We start from the raw sequence: 21,024 nt of genomic DNA on the forward strand, positions 1-21,024 counted from the left end.
ATGATTGAACTGAATTGGAATTTAATTAATCTAATTTTGAATTTAAATCAAATAAAGTGATCTATATTAGCTTTTTATATCTTAATAATAGATGATATGATGTTGTTATATTTAAAATTTAAAATCCATAACACCTTAACAAAATATATATAAATAATATAATCCTCTATAAATATTATATTAGTGATCTCTTTTAAGTGTAAAATTTCAATTCCATTTGTTTTGGTTCAAATAGCTTTTATCTGATAAAGCATCCTCCCTTTCTGCTAATTATTGCATATGGTTCATTACTTATTATTTTTTATAGGAATTGTGTAACTATTATAGTATATTTAGATTTCATATATTATGTATTTTTAATAATTTATAAGAATAGCAAATTTAATTGCAATACTTCTCTCCCACTTTAATGACTTTTGTTTGGAAGCCATTTGATTAATTCCATCTAAAAATAACTCATAGCAAAATTCAAATTATTATATATATTGGAGAAGTATGATGCCACCATTAAACTCATATATGTGGTTTGGCAATATATATATATATACATCAACGAAAGATATTATTTTTATTAAAATTGGTTTGTTCTGATTCTTTCAAACTGGGAGTATATTTTAAAATATATATATATATATATATATACAGGAAAGGATATTATGTTACTATATGATTCTTTGATATTTTAATTTAGGGATTCTTTGAGAAAAGTTAAAGAATAATTTGTGGATGTCAGTTTATATATATAAGCATTTATTTTAAACAAAAGATTTGATTACCGTCGTAAAAGCCAAATTCGAATAAAATTTACAATAAACATTATAAATTTCACCATGTTATTAAAACTCCATTTTAGGCTGGGTGTATATTAGGGGCCTCTTTTTGAGAGAAGATAGTCTATAATATTGTTTTTGTTAACAATATTTAGTTTAAAATTATTTGCTAAGAATTAAGGAAGTTATGGTAATTTGTGAATCTCAACATATATATATTGACTTGTATTGGTTTTGGTAAAATAAAGAAAAATTTTGACAGACCACTTTTACAATTTACACTCTACAATCTTTATAGATAAAATGTATCACACGGAGAAAAATCAGCATTTTCATTTATTGGTGGAAAAAGGCGGAGCATTAACCTTGTTGTTAAGTGGGAAAGCTTAGAACATCATCTAGAAATATCACCGGGGGTCACATTAGTAACCCCAAGTGCATATAATGTATCAGTCAACACCACAATGACCAACACCATCATCCTTAAAGCCGAGCGCGTTGATGGGTACGAACATCGTTAGCAAGTCTTCCCAATAATTAATTTGACTTGTGAAGATTGTGGTGCTAATTCTTAATTATTTATTTATATAAATGTCATTTCAGGATTTATTGTTTTGTGATTTTATTTAAGATTAGCTTCAATTTGGTTGTTCACACAGTATTAGTAATTTAATTTTGCTCTTCTTTTTTGCAATTTTATTATATCAAGTGCGAGTGCCGCCTCTAAAAACTTCCCTGCACTTTCGTCTCCTTGTGGTGGTTTGGCCAATGTTGTAGTGTTGTTTATGTATGTTGTGGTCGTTAACATATTATTTGGGTACATGTGAGGAAGCCCTAATTATCATGTGTGTTAGCAAATCGACATAAATAACGTCACTGTGGGTGGTTATTAAATGCATAATACGTGTTTTCTTTTAATAGCTTTAACATGAGGAGGCGCCCCCTTTAAGCCTTCAATCAATATATATATATGCCGAAAAACTAAACAATACATAGGAAAATACTCTTTATTGATTCTCCCACTTTAGTTTGATCTCGATGGGCAGATTTTAACTTGACATGACCAGGTAATGCGGCAGTTTAGAATGAGAATGAAAATAAACTGGAATGGTAATTCGTGGAAAGTATGAATGAAAATGAATGGAATGAAGGTAATTCCTACTGATAAAGGAAGAAATGCTTATTCAACAACGACTAAAAGAAAAGCTAAAAATAATTTTACAGTTTGAGCAAAGTCGTTGAGGTGGAAAAAAAAAAAAAAATTGGTAAAATTTTCTTTTACCTTTAATACAAATAAATAATATTGAAATCGTGGAAATTTGTTTAGGCAGGCGGGGACGACCATAGAAGCAACAAACTTGAATGGAATACCGTGAAAAGTTCCCCATGTCAAAATCGTGGAACAAAGAGTTTGATACTGGTTTTGTGACTAACGCAAATGGTTGGATTTGATTTCCTGGTGCTAGGTCCCACAGGTTCAGTTGCTGGTTTCGACTAGGTCCAAAATATGCAGCACTAAATCGGGTAATCAATTAGTTTGAGCGGATTCGGATGCGGGCTGGGCATTCCTCTCGGATCCGACAGCATATATCGGATCTTGGATTTCGGATCTCCTCCAGGGGACGAGGGGAAAATTCCGAAATCCTAGCACATCTCAACCGCATATCGAACAGCGTATTGATCGATCCACGGAGGCAATTCCACGGTCGCGATCTAAGAAAGAAGTAATTTGTACTTTTCACTCTCTCTCTCTCTCTCTCTCTCTCTCTCCGTCGTCTCTCTTTGGCCCTGGAGAAAGTTTGGGGTTCGACAGCATTCAAGGTTGAGGAATGTACTGGCTGATCCCGTGTTTTCTGAATGATTTGTCCTGATGTTTTATTTGAATTTATGTGCTAAATCTGAAGTTTGAGCCTTGGAACATAGTGCTTTTGTGGTTTATTAGCGGTTTCTCTGTTTTGAAGATTTTAAATTTGATTTCAAATTATGGGGCATAATCTTGTAGACGTTGCGCTTTTATCTCAAATGGTGCATTGATGTTATTGTTCTGAGTGGAAATTCTTCAAGGTTTTCATTGATTTAATTGTTTGTTGCTACAGCCTGTGACTCTCCTAATTTCTCTTACTCATTAATTTTGTTTTATTTTGTCATTTTCTTTGATCCTTAATAGTGTGTGAAAATTCTTCATGGGTGTGGATTTGGTTCATGGAACTATGGGACAAGGTCTTGAGTTGTGTATGTATATATGAAATCTTTGTCGCAAGTGAACCTGCATCGTTGCAATTTTTGATTTAATTTCGTACTTCTGATTTAATTTACTTTTACTATAATTTATGCTTCAATGAATGATATATGTCTTTTCTTTCGGGTGTAAGCTTTATTTGGTAGGATGGTCTGTGTGTTCTGCTTCTTCTCTGGATGTGTGACAGATTTACCATTGCAATGTTTTTCTTAGAAGTTCTAATTCAGATTGATTTGTCTCTCAAATGCTTCAAAGGAATTATGTTATGAAGTGTGAGGTTTTTGGGTATCATATTTCCTGTAATTTCAAAAGCATTTCGTTGTTTATTTTTTTCAAGTTACTAAGGAATTTACATTGATCGAGGTTTGGGTTGTATCTTCATTTTGTATACCTCAATAATCCATGTGTGTTTCTAAACCTATATACCTGGTGTTTAACACCACCCAGGCTTCCAACTAAACAACCAAAATGTAACGTATAAACATATTTTAATCTGTTTAGAATAAATCTTTAATGATTGGTGCAATCAAAATATTAATTAACAAAAGCTCAATATAAATCATATAAATTTTTCCTTACTTTCATTGACAAATTCTAATAATTAAATCTTTGAGGAAAAAAACTTGAAAACATATATTGTTTTGAGGATTTTTGTAATCTCTGAGTTATCTTGATGATATTCTTGTATTCATCTGTCTGGTGCAAGCCTAGATGGAGTGCATGACAGAGCCTGGAACTCGTATTTTAGGTTCTAATTTTGGAATTCATGGATCACTTTTGTTGTTTTGAACTGGGCCCAGTTATATCATCACAAAATAATTCAAATATAAAATATATATATATATATAATGGTTTGATACTATATTGAACTCCATATTAGGTAAGAGGTATGTGGTTGAAGAAAGTATTATGTAACTATATATATATACATACACGTCTCTAGTGAAGATATTTTTTGTTATGATTCTTTTTGAGTGTTGGATTAGAAGTTATGAGTGCTTTATGAATCTCAATATGTATTTATATTGATCATATTGGTTTAATGTAAGAAGGAAAATGAAGATTTCGCATATGTTTCAGTTTTTACACTCATCCATCTTTACAGGATAAAATGTTATCACCTCAAACGAATTGGTGGAATTGGGTTGCCATCGCTTATGGGTGTTGTTGTCATCTTCAACAAAAACCCTTGCCTGTAATGGATAGGTGGAAAAGGCAGGAGCAGCCGTTGTTGTTAAAATCAATGTACAAGCACTTGTCACAGTAGCAATGAGCGCTACAACAGCAAATACCACTATGGTCGTATGACCCAACCGATGCTGGTGTAACGTGCCGTCAAAACCACTCTTCCATTAATTTGACTTCGCGGCTGTATAAAGAAAATTAGCAGTGCTGTATTATATGCGTGTTAATGTCAGTTCCGGATTTTTGTTGTTTTGGATTTATTCAAGATTGGCTTCAAAATTGATTTTGCTCTTCTTTTTAATGATATATAATTTTAAACAATTACTCGTTCCAAGTAATTAATTAAATAATAAATTTTATCTTCAGCGGTACAGTGTAAACTAAAACTCGGCCTATCTCTCCTTGTGGTGGGTTTGTGTGTTGCTTATTATTGTTTTTGTTATTATATCTTTGCTATTCATTCCTAGTGTGGAGATTGTAATTCTTTAACTCTCTAACTTTGTCCTTCTTTGCATGATTTGTTTATTTTTTATTTAATTTATATTTTGTTGTATTCATTCTTTGTAAAAAATTACTTGTACCAAATATGTAGTATACAAAATAAATAAATAAAATAAATAAATAAACAATAAAATCTCCTATTCACTTGGTGGAGACTACATGTGTTGTTTAGAATTTTTTCTCTTCACCCAAACCGTTGGTCAAGCTCAAATCTCCATACGCTAACAGATGAAAAATCAGCCTATAAATAAAAATAAAAATAAATAAAATAAACCATGGTTTTAATTGTTAACAAATCAGGAATATATTGTTTTTGTTTTTTGTTTTATTTTCTATGATCACCACCAGTAAATGTGGCACAACGTTATAGTTTCCTGCTCAACCACATTGGTTGGTTCAATGGTTATTTGTTGGTGGGATTCCTTTGCTGTTCTTGGCCCAGGAGTATTATAGGAGAAAAATCAGAGATACGCCTCCTTTGCTTCAGTTGGAGGGGCAGGGGCACAGTGGCCCAGAGTATTCATGCCACTTGTGAGGGGTGCTTAAGATGGCTGGGCGTCATGGGTCCAGATGAAAGGGTTTTTTGTTATTTTATTCAATGTTTCCTGTAAATTTCATGACATCAAATGTTTGGCAACACATACTTGTTTTGGTTTTTTACATGGGTGAATATTGGCGAAACACAGTTTGTTAGATTGCCTGCAAATCCCAACCAAGCCAATGACATTTGGCTGGCTATGCTTATAAAAGAATCAATTTGAAGTTCCTTCACCTAAAAAACTATTAATTAACAACCTGAATCATCAACAACTCAATAATACAAATTTTTTTTTAAGATTTAAAGGGATCAAAGTAACAATTTAGGGCCAAGACAACTTTAAAAGATTTTTAATGTAAATATCATCAGCAGCCATTTGCCACAATTCCATCAGTTCATGGTGAAATTTCATGGCTAAAAACAGAAAGGGAAAACAATTACACTGTGATCAAACACTTATTTACAGAAGTACTATTGACCACATGAAGCTCCTCTCTTCTGCATTTGCACAGCTCATAAAAACTTGTTGCTGTACTCATGAAATCACGGCACACAGGCCTCAAGGCATTCATGACTTCAGCCTCGGCCTCCAGTTAATTGTCTTTGCTATTGATTTCTACACGGCTGTTTCACACTTCAGTTGGGTGAGGCCTGGCGCTGTTATTTTCACATTACCCACGATGATTGCAGCTAGTAGCTGCCAATTCAGGGATCTGTACTTTCATAAATCCTTCGGAGAATTCTCCCGATTTGTCACTTCTGGTACTCTTGACTACTATAAATAGATTCGCCATGATCTTGGCAACTGTACATATTTCAGAGAGAAGATTAGCATATTCTTCTAGATCGGTAAGTTAACCAGAGACAATTATGAAAATCCAGCGAAGCCAAAGATGTTGCCCCTTCCCAGAATGACCAACTAAAATTATAATTTCCTACACATTACTGGAAGAAAGGAAAGGCGGCTCTTAAAGAAAAGATCTATCTTTCATTTACTGCAAGAAAATTGTTGAAAGAATATATGTACTTTCCTTTCTTTGGTGCCTGGAGTGATTTTGACAAATATTTGGCACGTCTGCAGAGCATTATACGGACCACAGGAACAGCATACAGTAAATGTCATTGACAAATTAGTTTGCCAAGTCAAATGAAAGTCTAAATCATTTTAGTTTTAGGCCTTCTCCTCTTCACCTATCTCATTGATACCATCTTTGCCTCCAATTGTAATTTTTATCCATCTCAGCAGTTGCTTTTGCCCAGCTCTGTAGCCGAAAAGATCTTGAGGAACATCATTACATTTGTCATGCTTATTTGTAACTGGATGTGGATGATCACTTTCAGCCATATATTCTGGACAACAATCATGAGAAAAGGTGGCCAACCTTTTTACACCTATAACTATACACCTCTTCAGTCATCTTGGCTCCTGCAACCTAATACCTATATATATATATATATCGAAGATGATAAACTTTGAAATAAAATTTCCAAGAAACTTCCAGGATGTGACTGAAGCATAAAATTATTGTCTAGTGGGTGCATAGTAGATATGATAACAAAGGAAAGGAGTCAAGAGACAATACAATGGCAATAATAAATCTGAACAAATTCATCTATTAACCAAGAACTGCAGTAAATGGAGATATTTAGCTCAGGAGGCATCCCTACATGTGATCTACTGTTCATGCATGTCACGAGGCCTGGTTGCTATTTCTAAGCAACATATGGGCAGAGCATATGTTCTTAGTGCCATATCTTCAAAATAATATTCAAACTAATGGCAAATGCCCCAAGATATATGATTGCTAAGAAACATGCCATGCCATGTATGAATGGTGTGAAAAGGAAAAGACAGCATGATAACTATGCTTCATCCCTGGGACACATTGAGAAAAAGGCGGGAACTGAAAATACAGATATTTTACTGGTAGGTACCAGTTATTGATTTGCTTGATCCACCAAAGGACTTCACTTTTGCCCTTTGCTCCTTTTCCATTTCGACGAGGTTTTTCCAGCGGACTGTGGGCGAGTAAAAGTTTTCGTGGGAGACATATACAACAGAGGGTGCGACGAAAATTAGAAGCTTCTGCAGGCACAAAAATGTTTATCACCCGCAGCATGGCATGCATCTGAATTTTCCTTTCGTCTTAGCGTCCTGTTCAGCGTACTTCTCTTTTATCTTCGTAAGCTTTGCTCTTTGCAGGTAATCTTTGAGCTTGCTTTGAGCTTCTGATTTTCCTGACATCTGTTCTCAACAGGGATGGTTTTACGTTATGTTCCTTTTCAACGTCATCATTCATTTCCAGTACCGTTTTCTGGTCCTTTTTGATTTTCCACCGTCTTTCAGGCGCTCGAAATACTTCGAGGCTTTTTCTCGCCATTGCACCTTTCCTCCACTTCGAGATCCAGGGTCTCTGTGACAAAAGCTGGCTTACACGCTGAGTGGTGAGTGCAGGAACTTGCTCAATAATGTGAGGCCGGGCCAGGGCCATGATCCGCATGAGAGCATCAAGTTCAGATGATTTAGAAGTCACACTTCTTTTGGCCTGTCTCAGGTTCTAATTCAGTGTGCATGCCCTTTGAGGAATCCACTCTCTCTCCAGTAACTTTACCTCTGTGAAGTCACCCAGATGTTTCAAGGCGAGATGGTGATACACCTAAAGGAATGCATCATCGCTTTTGGCTTTTCTTCAACTTCCAAGTGGTTCTGTGCTCAGAAGCTGGAAGCACATGACCTCAGAGTCCTTATTTGCATCCCACCGCCCAGCACCTGACTTGTGTGCAAAGCCGCCTGAATCAGAGCACTTGGCTCTTTATGCTGGCAAAATTCCCCCTTCAGTTTCTTGGTGGCCTTCATCTTCACCTCTTACCCTTCTTTCATTTTAGATGAGATGCCAAGGAACTCTCATCCTAATCGAAATAGAATACCAAAACCCCTAACGCGGGTGAGGAGGCGGGAAGTTCTTTTACCGCAGATCCTTGAAAAGCTTCCTACTGTTGAGTGCCACTACGCCAGTGGGAGCTGTTTTGCACTGACTTGGTGAGGGTGGCCCACCCAAGCCACTGGTAGCTTAATCTTTACAGGTCCCCATGCTTGGCTGTGACAAACCCTGAAAAGTCAGGGCATAAAAGCCATAATCTACACGAGAATAATCGGGTTTTGGAATATATTTATTGACCAAGAAAACATTTTGCCGAGACTTAAAAATACAAGATAGACCGATATTATTAGACTTACAGTGAAGCATCACCTGCTTGATTCAGTGTGAGAGGTGAGTACTGGATCTCAGGTTTGTGGTTCTTGATCCCACGGTGATGCTGGAAGCTTCCGATACGCAGGTCTGCATGGATGTACCTGTGTTTTAAAACAACCAGATGTACCGCAGTCAGTGCCCTTGCTGCTTCCAGACTAAAAGTACGCACAATATTATGTATAAAGAAAAATCAACCATTGTGCAAAAGAACATAGCAATATATTTTTAAAATAAATCAAATAAAAATACAGATGCACCACGCTACGCGTAAATGCACACGATCCATTACCACCTAAAATCAACCTCATGGCATCAGCAACAAGAAGTCAAGGGTCAATGTCTTAGAAGTTTCTTAACTTGAAGATCTATATCTAAATATTTAAATATTTAATTCCAGTATCCAAACCAGAGGCAGATACAAATTTTCCATACGGAGAGAGACCATAAAGGTTTTGTTCATTATCTGGTAAGATAGATATTGCGAATTCACACACAAAACTGATTTTCTGTGAGGGCTATAGGGCAGAGATAATCAAAGCAGAGCTGTTAAAAGGGACACCATACACATCATTCGCTGCAAAATAAAGCCCAAAAGGAAGGTTGCACAGTAATAGAGTCAAAGATCTACTCACAAATCTCCTTTAGACATGTGTCGCTTGACTATCATCTCATTTACGCTGAGCATCCGACCACTAACACCAACAATAATTCCTCGCTGCTGATAAACCAGTTAAATTTCTCAAACCAATGAACTTTGCGTGTGCGAGATTGCAGCCACAGTGCTTTTCCTGCAATTATTCCAGATTGACAGAACTAACAATCAGATGACAATTTTTCTCGCATCAGGAAAAAGTCAAAATTGAAGATTCAAAACGCATACTGTGACAAAGAAGATAATCACTCCAATCCTTACGTCAGCAAGAAGATAAAGCCATGGGATTGAAGTAAAGCAGAAACATAAAATCACATGTATATACCAGGTGCTTCCCAGGAAATATGCATAGGGTGTTACTATCCTGACTGTCAGAAAAACAGAGCTAAAAGATGCATAAATTCTACACCATCCTGCCATGTTGTCAAAAGCTAAAACCAGAAGAATTACCATGATTCATGGTAGTACCTGAGCAAGTTGAGAGAGCCAGTCTTCTTTTCAGCCTGCTTTGACCTTCTCTGTGTGCAGTGATTGTCTTTTTCTTAGTTTGAACTCACTGTTTTCTTTAGCTCAAACCAATGTCGGGCATTGGCATGTGCCAGAGGAGTGCCAAATCAAGCCTCTACCTAAAGAAGAAAGAAATACCGTCGCTCCAAGAAAGTTAGAACGGGCACCAATTTCCATTTTGTTAAATGATAAAGAGTCATAGATGTAGCAGAACAATGGGAGGTTGAAAGACATACAATCATGGGCAAAAAGCACATGCCATGAGATGAATCTATGTAGCGAGAGGCAGAGTTTATCAAGCACAACTCAGACAAAAACTATGAGGCGAGCTCCATACAAAGCATGTGCGCTGCTTTCACATTTATAAAACAGAGTTACAAAGAATGCTAGCTTTCATCATCCTATCGTTTATGCGTTGCAAAGATTTTGGATTTCAGCAACCCAACTCAATCATCAAGAGTTAGTAACCGAGGCACAAATGATGATGAGATAAAAACCGCTTCAGAGATGCATCTCAAAGCAAACTTCCATCCTTGAAAGCTTAGCAACTTAACATAGAGATTATGGATGGAAACCTTCCGGAGGACATGCCAACCCCAACTCAACTTAAATCAAAGGCTTAGCAGCCGAACATAAAAGATTATGGGATGAAACCTGAAACCTACCGAGGACATTTCAACCCAACTCAGTAATCAAGAGCCTCATCAAAAGGTGATGAATGTAAAAGACACCTTCAGAGGGACAGGTAAAACATCAACAATTGCCAAAGACATTAAAAATCATATGCTATTGTTTTGATAAGTATCAACTCATTTCATCATAATGATTAGCCCGAAAAGGGTGCTCATTCTTTTTAATTCACACTTATCAAGGTAAATTTGCAGCACAAACTACTATAAATATTATAGAGCAGCTAGACAATACCGGTCAACAGGGCTGGTTTTCTCATCTCGTCCATTTTCATCAAGATCATTGCTCAGTAGCAGAGTTATACAATTTCTTTCAAGATGGGTTTTATCAATGGGGCCAGCAACAGGATTTCCTGATTTTTCTCTTCCTTCACCATGGGTGCAAGATCGTCCCAATTCATCCCATTTTGCAGAGACACTCGAACTGCTAAAATTGCAGCATCCACATCTTCTAAGTTGTATTCAGTAACTCTGCCATTTTAACTGACAATGATCACTTCTTTCCTCGAGTGTTTGCACCACGATTTTCCCTGCATGAATTACAAAAGCACAAGCGAATAGCAAATACAGGATCAATAGCCTCAAAAAGTAATAAAATAAATGAAAAGAAATGCTTGTCTGAAGTCAGAATATAGATGCCCACAAATCATGCTGATGACATGTTTGTGACTATCTTTATCCGACATTAAAATAGTTCAATTTGCTCAATTGGTAACAAAAGCAAGGAGAAGACCTGATCAAGCGTGTTTTACTGAGTTTTCTGCATGGCAGATCCCTCTTTTACTTTTGCCTGTTGCTCTACCACTGGCTTTCAAGTTTTACTATGCAGAACTCATCGAGGGCTGCATCAAAATGTCTCAAATTTTCACGCATTCCCTGGACTTCAACGATTCAACAGCAAAGGGCAGAATTCATCATGAGATCTGCATGTTGAAAAGGCCAGATAGGGGTTTCCTTATCAAGTTGAACAAAGCATACACAGGAACAAGAGAAACAGGTAGCTAAAAATTTTTCAATGTAAATATCAATTGCTTAAACAGCCAAGCACCTTAGATGCAACAGATATAATTCCTAAGATAAGGATACGTTGAGTTTGCCACAATTATCTACCATCAAGAGAGAGTCATCTACAATACTCAAAAGAGATCAAACTGACCTTATCAAAGTTGGCTCTGAGAGTGGTATATTTTCCTTCTTCCAGTGGCTTTTACTCTGCATTAAAATGTACCCCTTCTGGAACTTTCTGATGACACTGACATCACAGCAAAGCCGGTCCTCAAACTTAGCTACACGGCTTTTGCCAAAGCCGCATCGAAGTCTTCATCTATCTGGCTATCAGTGCTATTTCAACTTTCATATTAGAATAAGCCCAGCATCCAATATGAGTACTCAGAAAGAGACAGGACCATAATTCACACATCCCTAGAAGAGTCTTTTAAAGTAGACTTATTTGTCCGAGCTCCATCATTGAGCTTCTTATTTGCATCATGTGCATTTTTATTCTTACTATTCTTACTATTTTTACTTGTTTCTTTTGATTTTTCATGAGCATCACCACCACTTTCACCTTCAAAATTAGTAGGTTCTTTTATCATCAACTGACTTCACAGGAAGTGAGTTCCATTTTGAGTGGTAAAGCTGAGTCCTTTCAAAAAGCAGAAGAGCTTCAATTGGATACGGGTGGGCGTGACTGCATGTCGCCAGCCCTTTATCATCATCTCTGCCATAAGCAAACACTGGACTAGATATGGTGAGAATGATTCTCAGACACTATTCTGACCTTGTGCTTTTTTTTGCTAAAGATTGAATTCAGTAAGGCATTTTTAGAAATTCACATACCTGTGTGACCGGGAGGGTCGTCAAGACAGTATACTCAGAATCAGTAAGGAGTATGTTTCCTTGAGCATAAAGTTCCAAAATAACATAATGAGCATTGGCACCCAATCCAAATTGAAAAAGGATAATCTGTGAGAATAAAGTAAAGCAATAATCACATAATCAACACAGAAACACTATCTAATTCCATAAAACAAATTCAATCCTAAAATTGAGAATTTAAAGAAACGGAAAAACAAATGCAAAAACATACACGATCATATCAGAGTTGGCGCATCTTTCGAAAGCCCTTCTTGTCCGAATGTGCTTGCGCAACTTGAGAGTAAACCAGAAGGGTTGTATTTTATCACTACATGAGTAAGCGCAATCTAAATACTCAGAAAAAAGGGAAAAGAAAAACGAAAAATTAAGAAAAGCAACAGGATTGATAATGCAATACCGAGCATATTGAGTAGTGTGCAATCGTACGCCGCTTTCCATCAAAAGCATGACCCTGTTTCACTCTCTCCAGAATCCGTGATCCCACTACTATTCATGAGTTTGAACAAGTATGCCTGTGAACCAAAAACCAGCATAAACAAGAGAAATTCAAGCGAATCAAGAGGAAACAGCAACTAGGGTTAGGGTTTGAAATTGAATACCTTGGGGGAGATGTCGTACACATTGGCACAGCGCATGCCGATGAGGGCGGCGGAGGCACTTCACCTCCGCCGCCACGTCCACCGTGTTCATCCTCACCTTCACCACCTCTCTCTCTCTCTCTCTCTCTCCCGATCTCGATCTCGAGATCACTCTACTCTCGATAGTCGATTCCCTCGTTTTCTCTTCTCTCTTTGTATAAGAACGGAAGGCTAAACCAATTGTTTTGGTTCGGAGGGAGGGAGAGTCAGGAGATGAACCGGCCGGGTCATTTGATTTTTGACCGGTTTATTTCAAAGGCGGTTCATAGGGTGCAACCAGGCCGGTCTCACGGCCGGTTCCAGGTTTTTCGAGTCGACGCGCACGGCGCGATCGAGGTTTGACATGAAGTAGATATTATGGTAATTTTTAATTGATAAAAGTATAATTTAGTCTTTTTATATAGATTTAATAAGTAAAAATATAAAGTTTTTTTAATAAATAGGGGTATAATGAGGAATTATAGAAATAAGTGAAGGGAGTAATATACTAATATTAATATTTTTATATTATTTAATAATAATAAAAATAACAAATCTTCGATCTTAAAATCACGATTTAGGATAGTGGGTTATGAAGGGATTGAAGAGGGGTCTACCCTTCCCTCCTACTCTCGATAACCAAACAACCACTACGCTCCTTCATCCTCCCCACTCACTAGTCGAGCAAGACTAACTTGGTCAGAACAAAAACCAAGAAAAAGCTATTTTTAAATGAAATAATAATAGCAATAAATCAGGTGATTACTGATATGTCAGGGTTCGTATTAAAAATAGATCGCAAATGATAAAGGCGTATTTAGGAGATTATGTACCTTTACACACTACGTCTGCCTCCACTTGCTTCCTCAAAACTTTTGTACGCCCCCAACTCTCATGGCAAAAATAAATAAATAAATAAATAAAATAATACAAAAACTACAATTATTACAAGCTTTTAATTATGATAACCATGAATGATGTAGCACTCAAACAAAAGGAATACCCATGTTTTTCATAAAAATCGTTTTTCTCGTCACTCTTTTGTATCAGAACAAGAAGACTTCGGTGGCTAACCGAAATGGAGTTATATTGAAAGGACAAATTTACCCTTTAATTTTCACATGCGTTTCTTTTAATATATTTTTTATAAATATATAATTATTATTCATTTCACTGGATTTTACCTTTCTGTAATGTTCCTTTCTTATAACTTTAAATGTTAAAATCCGGAAAAATAAAATGACAAACAATTTAAGAGCCAAAAAGTAAAAACACATTCTTTATGGTTGTACACCTATGAAATTTATTCAAGTTTTCATATGAGATTTTTTTTTATTTATTTACACCATGGATTAATGGTTTTAACACAAAAAGACACCATTTTAAATGAAGAAATATCAAGAAAACAAAAATTACTACAAGCTTTTGATTATTATAGCCATAAACAATCTGTGCTCACTTTGAGAACAGGGACTCGATTTGGCGACTGGGTCGACTCGGTCATGGTCAAGCCGGAGCTCGAAAGTTCGAAAGTAATCAGCGGTAGGGCGATTCGAGTGTTGTGATATTTGGCTGTCTTTCCGAGGCTGATGAGCTATATATATATATATATATATATATATATATATATATATATATATAATATTAGATTTATTTGATTAAAATCAAAGAGAACTTTCAAGCTCGAGTCGAGTTAAAACATAATGATTATGGTCATTTTTAACCTTTTCGAATTTAGTTGAAGCAAGCTCAAGTAGACTCGATTTGTATCCGAGAAATCGAACTCAGGTAAAAATGAATCTTTCGATCGAACTCGGGCGGATATGATACCGAATTTTTCAATCTAGCTCGAGAGCTCACTACTACTCGGCTCAAGCTCGATCGATTACACCCTAATGACTAATGAAGTAGCATGCAAACAAAATGAATGACCATGTTTTTCACTTCTTAATGGTTTATAAGCAGACTTCGACAAATAAAATCGAAGAATTAATACACATTGTAAACTTAAAAAAAACCTACCGTCTCTAAAGAAAATGTTGACCTACTATGACAACATTACTTTCTTTTTCTATATTTTTATTTTTTGTTGGTGAGCTAAGAGATATTTACAAAACAATGAAAGGCTCTTCTAATACCAGATAATATATATACAGTCTTCATTTTTTTTTGGGGGGCTATTTTTGGTCTGATTCTCAGAGTTAAGTGCAGGTAGAGTTCAGGGATCTGGGCGCAGTGGATGAAATACCACCAAATCTCTCATCATCTTGACACTGATCGCATGGTCGTCGATGAGGATTGAGGTTGTTCTCGGCCTCTGAAGTTTCACTTGGTGGTTGTCGAAGCAGCCAATTAAGTCCTATCTCGCTAATCCTACAGCTTGTCTTCTAACTTAGGTCAAACCCAGCCTCTGCGTTTATCGCATATAGCAATTTAGATTGCATTTGTTCCTTGCTGCACATATCAACATATCATCAAGTGATTAACTCAATATTGATACGATGCACATCAATATCGATATTTTTCACTTCCAAGTATAGCAAAAAGAATACACTAAACATGTACTGCTTATGTCACACTGTTGAAGAAAAACCAATGCAAGATGTTTCCTAGATTAGTGACATTAAGCATTTGGATGATCATTATGGTGTTTTCAAACAAGGAAATTTGCCCCAGTTAATATGGGCCATTTGTGATGCCTTCCAATATCTATGACTGCTGAAACTAGAACATGCCGATCAATTCGTGACATTTTTTTTGCTCTAAAATAGCATCATTGTGGAAGAGAATCAAGTGAAGTTGCATTTGTGCTTACCTTCTATATGGTGGAAGCTTCAGCAGATTCATACATGTTGCTGAAGTTGGTAATCGGTCAAGGTCGTCCTCAGTCACATTTAGTGGAGCAACCCTAAGTACCCAGGTGAAGCCCCATGAAGTAACAAGTGCTAAAAATGGCAAGATTAACTATCAAAAGAAGGGAAGAAGGTCATACCTTTGAATACAGAACTTTGGTTCTAAATACTTGAACCCAAGGAGCGGGCCTCGAGAACAACCAGTCACAAACCTGGAATATATCACCCAACTCAAACTCTAGCATGTGTAGTTTATTGCATATTATATAGATTAACAAATTAAACCCAGTATCATCAAGCATGTCAAGTCATCTTCAAGTAATAAAAGTTGCTTAAAACCAGAACTAAGTCCACATAAATATGAAATTCTTATAGTAAAATCAAGCATTATTTACTGAAAAGCTCATGCTAGTAAAACACATTGTAAATGCATGCAGCTAGTAAAGAACTGAATGTGAATCTCCTAAAATACCTAAAGCCAGTAATATAACTTCCATTTTGCATGAAAAGACACTCTGATACAGATACTGATACTCTTATCTATATGTGCTTGACATCATTGATGTTCAAAATTACATGTCATAGAAAATAACCTTCAAGGTTTTAATTTTGGAATTTTAGAGCACAAGAATTATGCAATATACTTGTGCTTCGTTATATACCATGTTCAATATTGATGAATAGTTGTATGACAAGTATTTTAAATTAAGCAAACTGTCCATATCAAAATGTAATGGCAAAATAAAATCAATAACAGCAAATATGACATTAAGATAAAAATGAAAAGACTCACTTGAGAAATTTTTTCTGATGTTCCAGCGAAAAGCTTTTGAGAACTTCCCAAAACATCACAATCACACGATGATCCTATCAAGATGTCATTCAATTTTAAGAATGGTCATACAGTTACATATGCCAAGTTCAGACAAGAGGCATGGCAAATGCAAGATTAGTCTTATGAACATATCACAAGAAAGGAAAATTGCCCTTCAAAATAGAAGAAAATTGTTTGCCCTCTAGTACTACCACTTGGCGATATTTATGCCTTTGTCAAGGCATGCTTTGTTAAAAGCTTGTGATTAATTAGATACTCAAAATTATCCACAGCAAGAAACATGACTAATTCCATTTTAGAAACATAATGAAAGCAGGATCTTGATTGCATATCCTTTTCAACAAAGCCATTCAAAATATGTTTTGGCTTCATAGCCATAAAAATGCATTTCCATGACACTAACATCCATTGTTTCCAATGAGCTACTGAGAAAATTTTAATTAATTTATTCTAAATCTGCATTAGTACAGTGCAAATCAAAGTCTAAAGGCACTCATAGTGGACTATCTTGATATATCAGAAAGGGTAATGTCTCCTCCAACATAGATAGGGTGCATTGTAGAATAAAGAAGAGAGTGATGATTTATCATCTAAAAAGCTGAACACAACAAATCTTTGGAGTGACAATTTATTTGCAATATTATAGATGATGATATACAGCTATAATTTGCTTGAACATCATCTGCTTCAAAAAACCCAATAATAGCTTTCAATTGATTATGAAACAATTATACCGTTCTCAGAGTTAAAATTCAAATTCTTTGATGTTACAAGTAAAAATAGTAATAAAACAATTGTTCAACTTACCTGATGATAACCACCAGAATAATGTGCATTAGAACGTAAGTCATCAACATCCAAGCTTTCCAGTGAGCCTGAGATAAGAAGCTGGCCAAAACTCAATATTAGACAAGTAAACAGTCAATTAAACAACTCACAACATAAATACAGATTGCCTTTTGCATTTGGAGAAAGGAATGTACTAATATACTAGAATAACATAAAAATTACAGAGATGCACAGTAGTCAATCAATTAAAAAATGAAAATACAGAAGAGCCATGCATACACAATAAGATTTGGCAAACAAGAAAAGAAGCTCACTTAGGAGCTCTTAATTTTTTCTTCTTCTTTTTTTTGTCATTTTTTTTTTTTGGTAAATAAAAACAAAAAAAATTATCATAGTAACTGGACAATGAGATAGACATTAAAAAAAATCACCTGAATTTCATGTTCACTGAACATTTCTATCCATTCTTTCTGAATAAGCTGCTGGAAACCTCGCAAGAAATGTAAACTTTGATGGCGAATCTGTCATGGAAAGAAATTAAATTAAGTGAGCAGGTTAAAACGAGCAAAATGCAAATGAAGAACATCAAACTGTTGACAATCACCTGATAATTCAAACGATGATTGGCAATAAGGTGAATATATGTAATAACATTTTCATTTGTAACACGAGTATCTTTCCCGCCAGGAAGCAGGTCTTCTTCCGTTTGTTCTCCATATTCATTAATTACAACAACAAAATATAATTCTAGCTCTGAAATATCACCTTGATAATGCTGTAAAACAGACCACAAGTTAACATAACCACAAAAAAAGAAAAAATAAAAAAAGCACACTCATAAGTTGGGAAGGGAAGGGAAGGGAATGTTTTTACAAGTAAAACTGAATTGATAAAACACATAGTACCCTATAAGAAAATATTTTTACAATAACAATTATGACTAGCATACAATTGTGATGGATCCGAGTTTCTAATCTGTTAGCAATAAATAAGTAATCCAATAAAAAAACAATATTCCAGTGTAACTAACAAAAAAACAACATTAAAAAAAAAATGGTGGTGTCATCAACAAGCCAGAAAGAAATACCTTTAAGAAAAGTAGGTGGCAATAAAATTCTGGATCTAGCGATGGGAGGTCATTTAGATAATTGTACCTGATTACCAACAGATAGATATTACTGCAGGGAGACAATAATTAAACGATTATACTTGAAAAATAATCAGCTAATTTAATCTGGTTAAGGTACAAGAAATAACAGGCAACTAAGAAATCAGACCATAAAATGGATAAATGTATGTGTCATCAAACTTTATGTCCCATACATCATTGCATCAAAATGCAACCATAGAAGTTCGTTATCCAACCAAGATCAAAAGGTAAAACAATATTTGAAGGTAAGACAACTCGGTAATGCATCTTTACACACTTCTCCATTTAACAAAGCCAACATTACAGGAGATCACAATAACTTACTTTTGTTTCAGTTTGCTGAGAAAATACATAGCAAATGGTAAATCAACAAGAATGCCTTCATACATTGCCTGCAAGAGTATTGCAACAGGCATCATTATCCAACAAAAGTTCTGTCTGCTGAAAATTTGAAAAGACTTGCATAAAACATCAACAGTAGTAACAAAAAATCAAACAAGGTAATGGCAATTACATAAGCAAAATATATGCTAATCAAACAAGATGTAAGCAAAATATATTTAAATATATATACTTAGCTTCATTAATCCACAGACAAGAAGAACAAAAGCAAAAGTGAATACAATCCAATGATCATGGAACTATATATAAATATATATACACACACATAAAATGGAGTAGCAAATATAAATCAAACATGAGTAAGATTTTATATGTACAGCATTAGGTTTTCAGATTTGTATTTACTTAACAGGAAACACAAAGAATGAGATAATACCTTCCCAGGAGACTTCCAAGAAAATGGAAAAATTGGAGATGCTGTTCATGAATCAATCCTGAGCCAGGATTTGGATATAGTGGTGATCAGAAGTTTCCTATAAAAAAAATAAGGGAGAACGATGCTACATGAGTAATGTTCTCCATAAAATCTTTGAATATCCCACCACCATCAATTCCAGCTTCTTCCACTCCCAATTCATTGACAAAAGACACTCGAATCTAAGATATCAAATTGAGTGAGATCATGTAACTTTAATATTTGAACAAGAGGATTAACAAAATTGAAACAATTCTACCAGAAATTGCAAAAATATCTAAATTGACAGATTAACAATTGTTTGAAATTCAAATCAAGAAATGAAAGATCATGCATCAGGCGGTGGCGGACGGCGGCGTGGTAATGGGGATGATCGTCAGCCGCATCTTCTCGGCACCGGTCCCTTTTTAATCTCGATTTTATTTTTTCTTGACAAAAATAATTTCGTTATTTTAAATGATTATAATTTGTAAATAATATAAAACTAAAAATAGTTAAAAATTTATAGATTGTGGGGCTATGCACGATCATGTTCGGTTATGTAAAAAACACATGTAACTTTGTAGTTATTGGAGATAGAATATATCACTTTTTTATAGATTTTATTTATTATTTATTTTGTATTTGATGAAAAAATGGGCTAGTTAAAATTTGTAATATTTTATTATAAAAATATAGATTATTATATATTTATTTATTTATTAAAATTTTAAATTTATTTATAATAATTTGCATTATTGGATGAACCCAAGCACAGGCATCCGATCCATGCTAGTAATTATTTAATACCGGACTTCCAACTAAACAACTACAATTTAACATCTATGCTTGTATTTTAATCCGTTTAGAATAAATCAATGTTTAATTATTAATTTTCCTATCAAAATATTAATTAACAATAGTGCTTATCATATGAGGCAACATCATATCATATTTTCCTTCTTTTCACTGAAATTCAAATAATTAAATCTTGCGATGGGATGAAAAAAATGACATGCACATTGTACAGAGATTTTGTACTTCCAAATCCAAAATCTCTGAGGTAATCTTGATATATATATATATATATGCATATATTTATATATTTTCTGATTCAATCAATTATTTTTTTAAAAAATAACATTGTTTGCCTAATTTGATAGCACAATTTTCTAAAATTATAAATTCGGAGAAAATCTCAACAACTCATCTAATTTTAAAATTTTTGTTTTTATATTAAAGAGAATAAACCACTGATTGATTTATTAAAATAAAAAGTACTAAATAGGGATATAAAACAAATATAGAACTAATCTAATCTAATTTTGAATTCAAATCAAATAAAGTGATCTATTAAGAAAATCTTATATTGATCTTAATAATAAATAATTTAGATAATTATATACTTTAAATATTAGAGTCATGTTTTTTTATATATATATATATATATATATATATGAACCTGTGCCATGAGCTCTCAATCTATCAACGATACCAAATCAGTGGTCTTTTTTAAGTGTAATTAAAAATTTCAATTGCATAGGTTCTGGTATAACAACGTCGTTTGGAGGTAAGCATCCTGGTTTTTGTTAATTATTACATATAGGTCACTAATTATTATTATGAAACTATTATGGTATATTCAGATTTTGTATATTATATAATTTTTTAATATGTTACAAATTCTGATGAGAGCCTTGAAAAATCGAGTGCAGGGATGAAGATCGGATTCTAATTGTAGAATCATGTGTATATGACTTTATTTAGTTTAC

At 34.6% G+C, this 21,024-nt stretch overlaps 2 protein-coding genes across 2 annotated transcripts in view; both read right to left on the reverse strand.

The window, feature by feature from the left end:
- Positions 1-12,869, reverse strand: part of LOC120263398 (nuclear export mediator factor NEMF-like) — a 42,111-nt gene extending 29,242 nt beyond the window's left edge. The window contains 2 exon segments of the mRNA XM_039271284.1: positions 12,611-12,725; positions 12,813-12,869. Coding sequence (XP_039127218.1) covers positions 12,611-12,660 — 50 coding nt within the window. The 5' untranslated portion in view covers positions 12,661-12,725; positions 12,813-12,869.
- Positions 12,870-14,986: 2,117 nt separating this feature from the next.
- Positions 14,987-19,695, reverse strand: LOC120263396 (E3 ubiquitin-protein ligase UPL6-like). The gene is made up of 10 exons (XM_039271283.1): positions 19,235-19,695; positions 18,781-18,848; positions 18,394-18,460; positions 17,911-18,081; positions 17,738-17,827; positions 17,325-17,405; positions 16,476-16,549; positions 15,823-15,894; positions 15,646-15,738; positions 14,987-15,284 (listed from the first exon to the last, which is right to left on the reverse strand). Exons 2-10 carry the CDS (start codon positions 18,843-18,845, stop codon positions 15,218-15,220), a joined length of 780 nt encoding a protein of 259 aa, XP_039127217.1. The 5' UTR covers positions 18,846-18,848; positions 19,235-19,695; the 3' UTR covers positions 14,987-15,217.
- Positions 19,696-21,024: the final 1,329 nt, after the last annotated feature.

This window comes from Dioscorea cayenensis, chromosome 6 (assembly GCF_009730915.1).
Source record: "Dioscorea cayenensis subsp. rotundata cultivar TDr96_F1 chromosome 6, TDr96_F1_v2_PseudoChromosome.rev07_lg8_w22 25.fasta, whole genome shotgun sequence".
Taxonomy (NCBI): Eukaryota; Viridiplantae; Streptophyta; class Magnoliopsida; order Dioscoreales; family Dioscoreaceae; genus Dioscorea; species Dioscorea cayenensis.